This window comes from Podarcis vaucheri (assembly GCF_965113315.1).
Source record: "Podarcis vaucheri genome assembly, chromosome: 8".
NCBI classification, from domain to species: Eukaryota; Metazoa; Chordata; class Lepidosauria; order Squamata; family Lacertidae; genus Podarcis; species Podarcis vaucheri.
In genome coordinates, this window is record NC_138766.1 from 12,829,666 (window position 1) to 12,845,229 (window position 15,564).

The window sequence follows — 15,564 nt, forward strand, 5'->3', positions numbered from 1 at the left end:
CCCGGAATGAAAATTCAAGGTTTTCTCCTCCCCAGACTTCCATTCCTGTGTCATAAGAGCCAAGGTAGCTAAAATAATGCTTACTGACTGCAAAGAGCCCACCAGCCATAGTAGGAGACCTATGAGAGGAAAGTAACTCTGACATTAGGGAACACATTGTTTTTCTGTAACAAGCATCATTATGTGGCTCAACGTATCAGTGCCATATTATTAATGGCACGCCTTTTACAAAAAATGTCCATGGCCCAGAATGCAACTTATTCATACGTTACCAAGAAAACAAGGAGGGAGATATTAACATTTTACAAGACAAGTTTTGGTTTCAATAAATGTTTGTGATAAAATACATTCTGCTTTCACAGGCTGCTCAATTACAACTAGGCTAATAAATCCACATTATTTAATACTTTCAAAGAATAAGGGTTCAAAGGCTGTGATAGATGATAGATAGATAGATAGATAGATAGATAGATAGATAGATGATAGATGATAGATAGATAGATAGATAGATAGATAGATAGATAGATAGATAGATATAGATATAGATAGATGATAGATAGATAGATGATAGATGATAGATGATAGATAGATAGATAGATATAGATAGATGATAGATAGATAGATAGATAGATAGATAGATAGATAGATAGATATAGATAGATATAGATAGATATAGATAGATAGATGATAGATAGATAGATAGGCAGGCAGACATCTTCTTGAAATAAGGTACACACATATACTGTATCTACTCAAATCTAATGCTCACCTTTTTTGGCCAACTTATGTTGCAAAAATTAAGGTGCACATTAGATTCGATGGAACATTTACATTCTCCAGCAAATACTTCTTTTGGTTTCAAGGTTCTGAAAACTGAGCTGCACATTAGAGTTGATGGCACATTAGAATGTTATTACACAAACATACGTTTACTGAATGGTATTACTTAAATTCTAACTGACCTCCAGGCAAACTAGAAAGATTAAGGCTACAACCCTAACCCCATTTACCTGGGAGAAAGTCCTACTGCATTGAGTAGGACCTACTTTTCAGTAGACACTGTTAGGATTCCTCTGTAAACCAAGCACATTCGCAGCTAATTTACAGCAGGGATGGGGACCCTTGGATCCAGGGGCCAAATGTGGTCCTTCATTCTCTCTATCCAGCCCTCAGGACTCTATGTAGGCCATGCCCCTCACAAGCCCTGCACCCTCCCTCTGATGATTTTAGGATGGAATGTGCCTTTGAACTCTTGCTTGCCTGGATTGAGGATTGTATATTTCTGGCCACACACACTATTGGTATGCAGCCCCTGGAAGGCTGCCCATGAGGGAATGTGGACCTCAAAATGAAAGGGGTTTCCCAGCCACCCTCTGGTTTATAGGTAGCACTGTGCCCAAAATGGCTAGCGGGCTTTTTTTGTTTTTTGTGTAATGATCAGACTACAAATACAAGACACCAAAACCCATTTAGAGAGAAGAGTGAAGATACCAGAAAAACAATAATTTAAATTAATGCGACAGATCCAAGAGCGAAAAGGGCAGATTGTATTGATAAAGCATATCTAGTATGAATGCCCTCCATTTTATCCCCCATTGTTATTTATTGTTATCACAGTGTACTGTTTTATTTTGTTTTTAAGCTGCCTTTTATTATATAGAAAGATAGGACATATATTTTGAAATTAACATTTAAGAAACGTTCAGAATGATCCTATGAATAAATTAGATATAGACACAATTATTAGCCCATGGTGACCATCATGACTGGCTTTGGTCACAGTCCAGCCCTCTAACCACTACACCACATTAGCTCCTAGAAAAGGCTTTAAGTGCAATCCTAACCATGTCTATTCAGAAGTAAGTTCTGCTGAATTTAAAATGGTTTATTCCCAGGTAAGCGGAGTTAGGATTACTGTACAGCCTAAATCCCAAAAAAGAAGGCACTAAATGAATTGCAGATAGACAAAGACACAACCAACACAAAGGAATTTGTATTAAATATGTTAGAAAAGGAAATGGAAAACAAAGACAACACTGGATATTTCCTCAATACAAAAGAAAGCACAGTGAGGATAAAGAGGCAGCTGAAGTAATCAAAGCCTATTTGTTTTGGTCTTTACTAAAAATGAAAGCAGTTCTGGATACTCTAGTTCAAGAGGGATGTTGAAAAGTTCTTAACGTTTCAGAGAGCTACAAATCATACAAGGAAAGTTAAGGAAACAGGCACGCTCAGCCGAGAAGAAAGAAAATTTGAGGAAAAAGAAAACAGGTTGACAGTTTCAAACGTTTTTAAAAGAATCTCAGAAGGAAGAGGGGGGATAATTATTTACCTCTCTACCAAGGAAAGGATGAGAAAACCAATGACTTCTAAGCAACAGAAAGGTATAGTAATAATGCATGTTAAATAATTCGGTATCAATTTGAAGAATGTTTCAAATTTTATTTATTTATTACCTTGTTTATTTAATCTACTTTTACTCTGTTATTCAGCCATGTCCCCCAAAATAGCTTACATCAATCCATACAACCAACCAGCCAATAATCAAGATTGATTACATAGCATTATATCACGGGACAAACAACCATTTTCACTTGGCACTTAAATACACGCAAAGGAGGCACATGACAAATAGATGTGAAGAAGAATCCTAAATGGGATACCACAAAGGAGAAGGCCCTCTCCCTGACAGCCCTGACGATGGGGTACCTAAAGCCATCCCTCTGCTGAAGATGTTACAAGGGAGCAAGCAATTCTGTTTGGCGCACATTACAGTAATCTAACAGGGATGTTGTCAGGGCATGGAAAACAGTGGCATGATATCTTTTCAAGTAGGACTGCAGCTGTCACATGTAACAGAAGTTGATTAAAAGGCACTTTGAGAACTACGTCTCCTGCAAGGCTGGATCTACGTAATAGCACCCCCCTACCTATGGTCTTGGTTCTGTTTGAGCAGTGCAACTCCATCTAAAGGTAAAGGTAAAGGTACCCCTGCCCGTGCAGGCCAGTCTTGACAGACTCTAGGGTTGTGCGCCCATCTCACTCAAGAGGCCGGGGGCCAGCGCTGTCCGGAGACACTTCTGGGTCACGTGGCCAGCGTGACATCGCTGCACACAGAAACACCGTTTACCTTCCCGCTAGTAAGCGGTCCCTATTTATCTACTTGCACCCGGGGGTGCTTTCGAACTGCTAGGTTGGCAGGCGCTGGGACCGAACAACGGGAGCGCACCCCGCCGCAGGGATTCGAACCGCCGACCTTTTGATCGGCAAGCCCTAGGCGCTGAGGCTTTTACTCACAGCGCCACCCGCGTCCCATCTAGAACTGGCTAAATACTAATTCCATGGTTCATCAATATGCTAGTCTTGCATCGATTGAGATCCAATTCTGCAGGGCCAGCCCAGGATATTTTGCTGCTTCAGACAAAACTGAAAATGTTCCCCACTTTGCTGCCACTGCCTCTTCCACACACATGTGCTGCCTTTGCCTCCTCCACACCTGGCTCCCCCCTTCGCCACCTCCTCCTCAGCAGCAGCCAGTGGTGCGGAGGTCAAGGCAGAAAAGGGAGCAGCCAGGCACACAGCCATGGTGGCAGGCACGCATGGAGGAAGCCAGATCTGCCCCCTGAACTGACTGCCTCACGTTGCTTATTGATGAGCCAGCCCTGCAGTAACTCCAGACATCTGCTCAGAACATGCACATCCTCGCCTATAAACTTATTTTTGAACTACTTTGCTTACACTTTGGATGCAACACCAGGGAAAACCATGGCTTGCTTCACTCCACACAAAGAATGAGTCTGGGTTAGGATGTAACATGAAGCCAAACCATAGCACAACACTGAGTAGAATGGCAGAGCCAGAACCAGGGGAGGAGCACAGTGGCTACAATCATCACTCTGGAAACTCACACGCTTGTTTGTTCACACAAAGCCACTGTTTGGCTTGCTATTGTGTGTAAACTGGGTCACCACAATGCTTGGAGATGCAGGTACTCCAAAATCCTAGTTTGACACTTGTTGACAATTTCATTTGGGAATTGGGCCATCAGATAGGAACAAAACTTCCATTGCACAGTGGCTCTAATTTTCAATTAGAAAGAAGAATTACCGTACGTTATTCTTAACTATCTCCTAAAATCTTGACATTCCAGCTTGTTCTCCGCTAGTAACCAATACATCTTAACCTATTGTTTCAGTGTAAAATTAATCCCATGGAGATAGGTGTAATGGTTGGGAGTTACTCGTGCGTAATCCTGCTCCGTTTGAGCGTCGGATTGCCTGGTTAAACCCTCCGGACTGCGCAGCCCATCTTAGCGTGGCTGCCCTTAGTCACTCGTAGTATCTGTCTGTGGGCGTTTCTTAAAGCGTTGCCAACATAAGAGTTGTTTGACGCCCAATCGTTTCCGCCTCTCACTGCGCGGGAGTCTCCTGCGCAGGGTGGGCGTGGGCAGCGGGGTGCTTGGGCTCTCCTCGCTAACTTCCAACGAAGAGTCTCGGAGCCCCTGCACCTCCCTGTCCCGTTGCTCTCCCTGATCCCTGGTGTTACACTCATTCTCTTCCCCTTCTTCCCGGCTGAGTCTCCCTCTAGTGCTTGGACCTTCCCCTGCAGAATCTGAGACCCTTTCCTTCTCCCGTGCCTCTGATGGCAGTTCCCTGACAATAGGTGAAGACTAAGCTTATTTTATATTAGCTCTAACATTTCTGAATTTGCACTAGGAATAGCTATCTTCAGTGCGATATTACTACTCTTAATACTTTGGGTTAGAAATTAACACTGCCTTCCCAAAAACTAGCATGTACATAATTCTCTTTAATTGTTGGTGTCTGGATGAAAGTAGAATGCAACTACCTTAACTGTAAAGGGGAAAGCGGAGTTTAAATCCTGTACAAATTACCAGCACATAGAAGTAAGATTTTGCATTACAATGGTACCTTGGTTTGCAACCGTTTTGGATTACAACCACTTCAAACCCAGAAGTGCGTGTTCCTTTCTTTGGATTACAACCCTTCTTTTTTTGGGGGGGGGGAGGCCCCATTGGCGAAAGCGTGCCTTGGGTTACAACCTGTTTTGATTTACAACCGGACCTCCGGAACGGCTTATGATTGTAAACCAAGGTACCACTGTACTATTTCTGAATGAGTTTGCTCAACCCTGTTAAAGGGTAATTTGGAAAGAACATTTTAGTATTCAGTGAAGATGACTGTGAAAATCCCATTCCAGATATGCCATAATGCATTTGTAACCAATATTCCGTTTGCCATTGCCTTGTGAACTGAACAGCAGTTGATCTTCTCTTTGTGGCCGATTGATGTGTAACACACACACATACACAAACATATATGTACTGGCTTCTCACCTCCACTACCACTGGTTAATCTCTCTGTGTTCTGAGAACTGTACAGTATAAAACTATGTTTACAAATGAGGAAAGAGGAAGATTTACATATGTGATTTTAAAAGCAGAATTTATATGACAACCTACACATTTATATTATGTGTTATAGATAGAACATTCAGAATCCTTGTTGAGAAGCAAATTTCAGTTTAGTAAGCCCAGTGGGTTTAGCAGTTTAAAATATATTTCAAAGAAAGTAGAAATCAGTCTGACCTGATGACATCAACCTCGGATCTCCTCTGTTTTTGTTCCCTTTCGGGTACTACATGCCAGGTGAAGACCAGTCTCCAGTCAAACCCACCAATCTGTGGCTCCCCAGGATTTCCCAAATATTCAAAAGTGTTCCAGTCAATCACATCGATCACAGGGCAGACAACAGCTGATGGCTCTTCTTTAATTCTAAGTAAGTTAATAAAGAAATAATATTTGCATGATGTTCACAGAAGCAAGAAATATCAAACAACATTACGGAAGCACACTAGAGTACGTATGTTTATAGGTTAAATGGTTTATTATTTTCCATTGCGCAGCAGGAAGCTTATATAACTTTTTAAAATAAAAAATAAGTAAACATAAGCTAGCTCAATTTCCATGAAACCACTTGAATCCATCCCCTTCCTGCACTTATTTTGCCTTCTGGTCCAACTTCTGTTTGATGGATGAATGTAAACAGGTGTGTAAAACAGTTGAGAACATACAGCCCACTGGTGGCATGAGGATTTATGGAAGGGAGTGAAGGAATATTAAGGATTTTTGTCTAAAAAGACAAAGCAGGAGTGTTTGTCCTTTATCTTCCTCACCCCATCCTCTTTATTCTTTTGCCCAGCTGCTCTAAGAATTAACACCAAAGCACAACTAAGCATCTTCTGCCCCTACCTACTGCTTGCAGACTTCCCACATAGCATCTCAAGCAAATGAGAACATTCACCAAGAAGAGAAAAAGGCCCACCTGCCATTTGTCTTCTGACATCCATGGTTCACTCTGAAGTTCCAACATTAACCATCATTCCTAAACTACTGCAAGTATCTTGTAACCTACTGAAGGATCTTGCTCCACAACCCGAGAACCTGGCTTTAGTCTAAAGCAATGTGACTGCCTCAATGCAATGAAGTACAGTGGTGCCTCGCAAGACGAAAAGAATCCGTTCTGTGATTCTCTTCGTCTAGCCGTTTTTTCGTCTTGCGAAGCAAGCCCATTGAAGGATTTAGCGGATTAGCGCTATTAGCGCTATTAGCGGCTTTTAGTGGCTTATCTGCTGATCGGATCAGCTGATAAGCGGCTAAGCGGCTTAGAAAAAGGGTGGGAGGGAAAAAAACCAGCAGGAACTCGCAAGACATTGTCGTCTTGCGAAGCAAGCCCATAGGAAATTCGTTTTGCGAAGCACCTCCAAAACGGAAAACTCTTTCGTCTAGCGAGTTTTCCGTCTTGCGAGGCATTTGTCTTGCGGGGCACCACTGTATATATTTGGGGAAGGGATGTAGCTGAAGTGGAAGGGCATACCTCAGAGGAAGCACACCTGTTTTGCTTGCAAAAAGGTCTCGCATTCAATTCTCAGCCTCTCCAGGTAGGGCTGGGAATGTCCCTTGCCTGAAACTCTGAACAGTTGCTGCCAGTCTCTGTAGACCAGTGTTTCCCAACCTTTTTTGGGCAAAGGCACACTTGTTTCATGAAAAAAATCTCGAGGCACACCACCATTACAGCCCCGTGACGTCAGTGCGCAGCGTCACGCCGGGAGGGACATGAATTGCTAGCAAATTACATAATCACCTCCTTGAGGGCTGGCTCATCTCCGAAGGCAGAACCCCATTAATTAACAGCACAGACTCACACCATAGCCAAGACGAGGGGGGAAAACCTCAGTCATGCACAGTCATGCACATGTGGGGGCTAAATGAGGACGAAGACCGTGCAGAGAGCAGGGTTCAAATCACCCCACCTGGCCAGGACAATCCCTGGGTGCTCCCTTGGGCCACTCGCCTGACCCACCTCGCAGGGCTGTTGTTGCGAGGATAACACGGGGAGAACCACGCGCGCCCCCGGGAGCTCCTTGGAGGAGAAAGCGGGCGATGAATGCAATGCACGAAATATATGAGAGGCGACCAGGTTTTGCAGGTGAGGGGCCCCCGCCAGCCTCCGCTTCCAACACCCAGCGCAACGACGCCGAAGTTTCCCCCTGGGCTCGGCTCGGGGAGCAGCGCTGCTCCCCCCTGGCTCCCCTTCGCCCTCCCGGCTCTCTCTGCCGCCCACTGGGGACCCCCCTCACCTGCCAAGTCCGGAGCGCCGGTGGAAGTTGCATGCATGCATGCAGGGCGCCGCGTTGCCATTGCATTGCATTGCACTGCACTCCATGCAACGCCTGCACGCATGCATTGCCTTGCACGCCCGCCAAGGGGTCTCCCCGCGGTCCGATGCGTCCCCTCCGGCGCAGATGCAGCATTGCAAAAATAAAAAAACCCCGACGCAGCCCTACCTGGGGGGCAGCCTCTGCCTCCGCCGCTCCGCCTCCGTGGGGATCCGCGGGGGCGCAGGCAGGCTGCGCGGGGTCTGCGCGGAAGAGCCCCTGCCCACCCGGCCGCCGCCGCTGCGCTCATTCCATGGCCGGGAGAAGAGCGCTTCAAACAAAACGCCCGGCCCGCCAAGCCACGCTGGGAAACGTAGTTTGCGCACCCCGCGCGGGCGCGGAGCCCAAGGGCGAGGGGACTACGGATCCCGGCAGCCCCCGCGCCGGGGACGGAGGGGGAGAGGCCGGGTGCAGGGATGGAGGGACGGGTGGGCGAGCGAGCGAGTGAGTGAGTGGCAGCCGCCAAGCCTTGGCCGAGAGCCAGGAAGGGCCTCCCCGGAGGAGGAGGAGGGAGGCGCAGAGAGGGAGGGAGGGAGGGAACCCCAGGGGTCATCTAGTGACGGCGCCCCAATCGAAAATTTGACTTTTTTTTAAAAAAAAAATCTTTCGAATTTTTTAATTTTTCCCGCGGCACACCAGGCAACATCTCGCGGCACACTAGTGTGCCGCGGAACAGTGGTTGGGAAACACTGCTGTAGACAATACAAAGCTAGATGGAGCAATAGTTGGACTCAGTGTAAGGCAGCTTCCTAAATAAGTCACATAAGCTTAATCAATTCAGCAGCAAGCTTGAATAATTAGGGAACTATCCATTAGTTTAGACCAGGCATCCGCAAACTCAGCCCTCTAGATGTTTTGGGACTACAATTCCCATCATCTCTGACCACTGGTCCTGCTAGCTAAGGATGATGGGAGTTGTAGTCCCAAAACATCTGGATGGCTGAGTTTGGGGGTGCCTGGTTTAGACAAAGTATGTAGTAACTGCAGGTGAGGCTCAACAACTGACATTTAACAACTGTACTCTGTGATAGGGAAAATTAGCACAAGTGTTCTAATTAACAGCTAGAGACTTTTTAGAGTTTAGTCACCACCAGAGAGCTGGAGAACAACCTCTTTTTGTCCCTTTCCTCCCCATTAACAACATCCCATGAGAAATGAGAAAACAATCCATGGTGGTTTTAGAGACAAAAATGGTTTCACTCCGTGCCGAACCACACCAGGTTCAGTTGAACAGAACAAATCTGCATCATAATGTTCATATATTTACTTTGCCAATGTAAAGTTGTTATACAGTGGTACCTCAGGTTACATATGCTTCAGGTTACAGACTCCACTATCCCAGAAATAGTACCTCAGGTTAAGAACTTTGCTTCAGGATGAGAACAGAAATCGCGCAGTGGCGGCGCGGTGGCAGCAGGAGGCCCCAGTAGCTAAAGTGGTGCTTCAGGTTAAGAACAGTTTCAGGTTAAGTACGGACCTCCGGAACGAATTAAGTACTTAACCTGAGGTACCACTGTATTCATAGTCAGGATTTTTCCTCTTTGTAGTTGAGGTAATATTTAGCAACTTAAACATACAAACAACAAAAAAGAGGGGGGGCTTATCTAACTGCTTCACAGCGTCTTTTTACAAAGTCTTTTGGTAATCTTCTTCAAAGAAAGTGATGGTAGCATAAGGAAAAAAGGCATGGCGAAACAGATACAAAGGCAAAGCTGAAGCACAACAGAACCACCACACACACACACACACACAGAGCACAAGCAAACTCATTTTACTCACTCTCCAGTCCCAGGAGCTTCAAGAGTTCAGTGACCAGTCTTTCCTGACTGGGTCTGTCAGTGAGATGGGCACAATCCAGGCAGACAGGCAAAGTGCAGGCTGGTTGCCAGACAGCCAAAGAAGAGAAAGGAGATGAAGTCAGAGATGACGAGGAAAGGAGAGCAAGAGAAACTTAATAGCAGGAGTGGGTTACTTACAGATATTAAAGCCAAGCGGTCAAAAGATGAAAACCTGCACCAACACATGCTCTACAATGTGTTAGCTCTCCCTTTCCCCCTACCCTACTGGCCATCTGAAAGCAACAACCATGATGAGCCGTAGTGTGCAGTGGCGTAGCGTGGGGGGTGCAGGGGGGGCCGGCCGCACCGGGCGCAACATCTGGGGGTTAGGGGGCGCAAATCCACGGGTTAGGGGGTGCAAATTACTTGCCTTGCCCCGGGTGCTGACAACCCACGCTACGCCACTGGTAGTGTGCACTGTGATGCCATAAATTGGGGAGAGTTGCCACAATTATTTCAATTTATACAATGTCAATGCACCCAGCTATGTCCCTGTTCCCCATTTCTAATTTTTAATTGCCCCTTGAGTCATATCAGGTCATTTGCAAGAAAAAACTGCATGTCCTGAACTCCTGCAATAGTGCAGTCAATTCGTTTATAAACAAGGTTTGCAAGGGTGGAAGAGCAGCAGCTTGAGGACAGGATAGTAAAAGCTATGACTGGGCCAAAATATATAATAGTATAGTTAATATTATGCAGGAATACCCTATGGCAGCAGTTTGCACCGCTGCTGGTTAGTTATGGAGGCTGCTGCAGCTGAGACCACATGAGGAACCAGTTCATAACAATCTTTTAAAGTGAAAATAAGAGATCAGGAAACATGTGAATCGTTGCTAAGACTACATACAGTGTATATACAATAAACAGACTGCAGTAAAATTTGAGGGAAATTATTCATTTTCGGTCTAAATCTTGCCCCACACTGCCATCTGGTGGATTAAACACATTGTTAAAATTGATAAGCATGCCTTTGGTTACTTCTGAATAAATGTGGCAATATAGGCCTCTATAACCTAATAGTTGAAATTATTAAATAAAGTCAAAGCATTAGTTTTCCCTTCAAAATGTTTCCCGTTAAATATTAATTACATTCCAAGCATTATTACATGTTGTTTTTCACATCTTCATATTGCTTTTGGTGTTTAGGCAAGTGTTCTGCCTAAAATTCCACTTCCCTGAATTATTTTTAGAGGTTTCGTTTTTTATTCTTTCATTCGCAAGGCAGAACCACAACCTCTGACATCGGGGTTTGTGCTCATTTGTGGGTTTCCTTATATTTTGGTGTTAAGAATAGTCTTAGTCTCATACCACAAGTATGCTTTTAATGTATGTGGGGGAGGGGTTGCCAGCAAGTTATTATGGCTTAATGCTTGATGGTATTCAGTGCTTGTATAATGCATTTATGACATCGCAAAATACGTAAGGGCAGAGTTTGCATGTATCACTAGGCAAAACTGTGACTAAGAGAGCATGTGGGTATCCACAGCAAAAACTGTGTCTACTCTGCTCCTCCTCTGGTCTTGCTGCTACTGCACTGCCCAGAACTAAGCATTGTTTGGCTTAGTGTTACATCAGAAACTGGACTCATGGTTTGTCTTGCTCCAGATAAATTGCAAGTTGTAGCCAAAGTTCATTTAATGCTTGCTACTCATGGTCTGGCTATGGAACACACCACATAGCAGCACAGTGGAAAATCTGGGCGTTGATTTTTTGCTATGAGCACTTGCATTTTTGCTTTTTTGTGTTGGTTGTCAGAAACACATTACACAGCACAGTGTACCATCAAGCATTTTCTTCCCTTGCCATTCTCATCGCTAGAAAAATCCCACATCATCTCCATCTTGCAAGAATGTGAAAGTAGCTCACATCATCATCATCAGGCAGTCTCAGCGGCATCATCTCAATATAAGCAATATGTATTTTGAAAAAAGGAGGGCATACCAATAAACAACCTTTTTATCTACAAATGTAAACACTATCAATTTAAAGCCAGCCCTGACTCACTACCGCTACAAAAACTGAGATTATTGAAGAGGCCAGAGACCATCTTGGCTGACTCTTGCTGCAGACCCAGGTCATCCACATTCCTGCTGTTGGAGGACTGGCAGCAACAGCAGCAGGTACGTTCTATGTTTAAGATAATATTTTGTTCTTTTGCTAATTATGCTGTTTTAAATGTATATATTTGACTTTCTTTAGTAATGTTTTCTAAACCGACTCTGGGGTTGCGGCGCTCATCTTCCGGGTCATGTGGCCAGCATGACTAAGCCGCTTCTGGCAAACCAGAGCAGCACACGGAAATGCTGTTTACCTTCCCGACGGAGTGGTACCTATTTATCTACTTGCACTTTGATGCGCTTTCGAACTGCTAGGTTGGCAGGAGCAGGGACCGAGCAACGGGAGCTCACCCCGTCACGGGGATTCGAACCTTCTGATCAGCAAGTCCAAGGCTCTGTGGTTTAACCCACAAGTTTTCTGTTATTTATGTTGCTTTGAAATTATACTTTATAGTTGACTTTATTCTGTAATAGTTTATTCTGAATTGTTTTATTTGATGTTTTAACAGAGGTTGTAAACCACTTTGAGATTTTTTTCTTAAAAATATAAAGTGGTGTAGAAATGAAAGGAAAAATAATAATAATGAATCCAAGGGATTTAGGGCTTATATTTTTTAAACAGATGTCCTTCCTTGATACATGGCAATTTCTTCTGAACTGTGGGGGATTTTCAAAAGCAGCAATCTATGGTTGAAATATATATTAATCCCACTGGGCATGCATAAAGCAGCTACATGAATCTTAGTAAAGTACTGGAGGTTTACACATTATTTACGTTGGTTCTAACCAACACATATTTGTTGAAATTAGAATGTCTTAAATCATTTTCAAAGTACTATTTGGATTCATCTAAAATAGCAGGTAGAAGAACAGAAAATATAGAATGTGAGGCAAATACTCTGGCTCTGGTTGCCACTGCTGAGAAACAAAATGAAAATCAAATGCCACTCACTTTTTTAATGCATATAGAAAGTATTTGACTGAACATTACCTTTCTAATAATGGTTCAAGCCATTCTTCATGGCACTCACAGTGGCAATCAAGAAAGGTTAGAACATCCCCTTTTGCTATAGACGCTCCCAGCAGTCTTGCTCGAACCAATCCTTCTCTCTTGTTTGCCCGGATAAGCCGTACCTTGCGCAAGTTAGCCACATAGTTTTCCAAAGCCTCCTTTAAGTGCTCTGTAAAAAAGAGATGAATGAACTGCTGTCGTACAAAGCAACTGCTAGCAAAACGGCTTTTCATCAAAACATATCCAGCAGTTCAGTGTTTAAATCCATTTTCAGTTCACCAAAAAGTGAGCTATGATGAAGGTGTGTTCCAGATTTGTGATGCCACAACCAAAAATACCTAGCTTGCATGTTCATTTGCCCCACCTCTGAAAGCAGAGCAGTGCAGCGCCGAAGATGCTGACCTGAACATATTCCAACTTAATGTCAATCAGGGTTTCTGAACGGCCTGTACTCATTAAAGATGGCCTGTACTCATTAAAACTGGTTTTTGAGATCATCATTGGAAATCTGACTCTGGGTGTTCCCACCTTCCAAGATTATGTGTGTGGTCATCCAAGATTGGGTTTTCTTGATGTACCTTAGTTATTCAACCCACTCTCCTTATCTGCTCATCTGGCATTAAATTTGAGGACTTTGAAGTCCTCTTTTCACTGAGACGGCCCACCCATGAGGCAATGTGAGGCAACAGTAGATCTGGCCTCCAAGGAATGCATCGCCCACTACTGCTGCCAAAGCGGCAGCGATGGCCGCAGTGTGCTCCATAGAGACTGCATCTGCCACCTCCTTTGCGCCCCCACCAATGCCACATCTACAGCCAGCTCTTGATGGAAATGAGGCGCTGTCAGTCTCCTCCCAACCTTGTTCTCAATGTAGATCTTTATTCCCCCCTTGTTCCCTATGTAGATCTTCCTTCCTCCCCTTGTTCCCAATTTAGATCTTCATTGACCCCTTCTTCCCTGGCTGGGGGAGGTGGTGCCATTTTGTAGTTCGCCTCAGGTGTCAAAATGTATTGGGCAGGCCCTGCCTTTTCATGGTAATTTACAGGTTTAAAGCTCTGTATTGGTCTCAAAAGGTTCTTCAATATTCTATTACCTTTGAAGACTGCTATTGCATTTACTATTTTATTGTTTCAATTACAGTGGTACCTTGGGTTAAGAACTTAATTCGTTCTGGAGGACTGTTTTTAACCTTAAACTGTTCTTAACCTGAAGCACCACTTTAGCTAATGGGGCCTGCTGCTGCTGCACTTCCGCTGCACGATTTCTGTTCTCATCCTGAAGCAAAGTTCTTAACCCGAGGTAATATTTCTGGGTTAGTGGAGTCTGTAACCTGAAGCGTATGCAACCTGAAGCGTATGTAACCCGAGGTACCACTGTATTTTATTGTTATAGATTTAAAATACGTTGTAATCTACACTGGGGGATTAAAATGGAAAGACAAGATAAAATAGTTTACTACATATACAAAACAGTTCCGTTGTTTTTCAGATATGGTCCTCAAAATGGTTCTGAACTATTGTGTGCCTCCCTTTCAGTGTCTCTGTTATCACCCATATGCTTACATCTCTGTGATCTCCTCATACAGGACATAGAAGATAACATTAAGTTATTAATCTTGTTAAGGAATGACTGTAGCTGTGTAAACTACCTAGGGACTTTAAATTCTCTTTATTGAGGTTTTCTCCCATTCTCCTTTAATTTGTCTGTTTTATAAATAAGGTTTGTATTCTGGTGAAGCACTGATAAGGGTGAAGGCAGGGTAAAAATATTTTTAAATACAGTATAATAAATCAGTATCTGAGAAAGGTACTACTCAAACTACATATTAGGGATGGCATTCAACAAAGTTTGACTCAGAGGAGATACAGTGAAATTAATGAACATGACTAAGTTAAGCCAGTTAATTTCAGTGAGTCTACTTTAAGTAAACCCTAGTTGAATATCACCCTAGGAGTTAGATTATACATATATTTTGAGATCATTACTATTCTGAGAGTGCAATAAATATCAGACTAACAAAAGACTCAGGTGTGCACAATCACTATTACCCTGTTTTGGTCACAGAAGAGTACAATCCAAATATTCTAGGCTAAAAATAAAATTAGAAAACATTAACTGATTAGGTTTCCACACATCAAAATACATATTGAATAGAGTTGTAAGGAGTGATGTTTTTTCTTCAAATGAAATGTGGGCTAAAATTTATACAGCAGAAATATCCCATTCTGCAGAGACCCCTATTCAAAATCTGACATCCCTTTTGCTTTGTTCCACTATTAGATTTATTAAATAGTATGCAGAAGAGCCAAGCAAATGTCTTAAAATTCAGTGTTAACATTCCCATTTTATTTGGTACGATCATTTTAGTTATTCTAGTTATAATTTAACATCTGTAAGTCTTAGTTTTATATAACAGTAGGTAGACCCCCATCAGCTGTAAATTTTACAGTAGCGTTTTGTGCATTGATTCATCAATCTCATTCATCCTTATTACTGCAAAACTGAGATTGCTGGGTCTTTGGTTACTTGATTTCAGCAGACAGGATAGACTTTGCCTGATATCACATAACTACAGTGGTGCCTCGCAAGACGAAATTAATCCATTCCACGAGTCTCTTCGTCTAGCGGTTTTTTCGTCTTGCGAAGCAACCCTATTAGCGGCTTAGCGGATTAGCGCTATTAGCGGTTTAGCGGCTATTAAAGGCTTAGCGGCTTAGTGGCTAAAAGGCTATTAGCGGCTTAGAAAAAGGTGGGGGGAGCGAAAAAAATCGCAAGACTCGCAAGACTTTTTCGTTTTGCGAAGCAAGCCCAAAGGGAAATTCGTCTTGCAAAGCGCATCGAAAAACGGAAAACCCTTTCATCTAGCGGGTTTTTTGTCTTGCGAGGCATTCGTCTTGCGGGGCACCACTGTATCCAGTAG

At 43.5% G+C, this 15,564-nt stretch overlaps 1 protein-coding gene across 1 annotated transcript in view; it reads right to left on the reverse strand.

Annotated features, from left to right (window-relative positions):
* GALNT12 (polypeptide N-acetylgalactosaminyltransferase 12) overlaps positions 1 to 15,564 on the reverse strand; it is a 41,998-nt gene that overhangs the window by 20,701 nt on the left and 5,733 nt on the right. Inside the window, exons 3-5 of the mRNA XM_082234448.1 lie at positions 12,624 to 12,813; positions 5,609 to 5,794; positions 2 to 119 (exon numbers count right to left, since the gene is read on the reverse strand). Of these exons, the coding sequence (XP_082090574.1) occupies positions 2 to 119; positions 5,609 to 5,794; positions 12,624 to 12,813 (494 nt within the window). The remainder of the gene's footprint in view (position 1; positions 120 to 5,608; positions 5,795 to 12,623; positions 12,814 to 15,564) is intronic.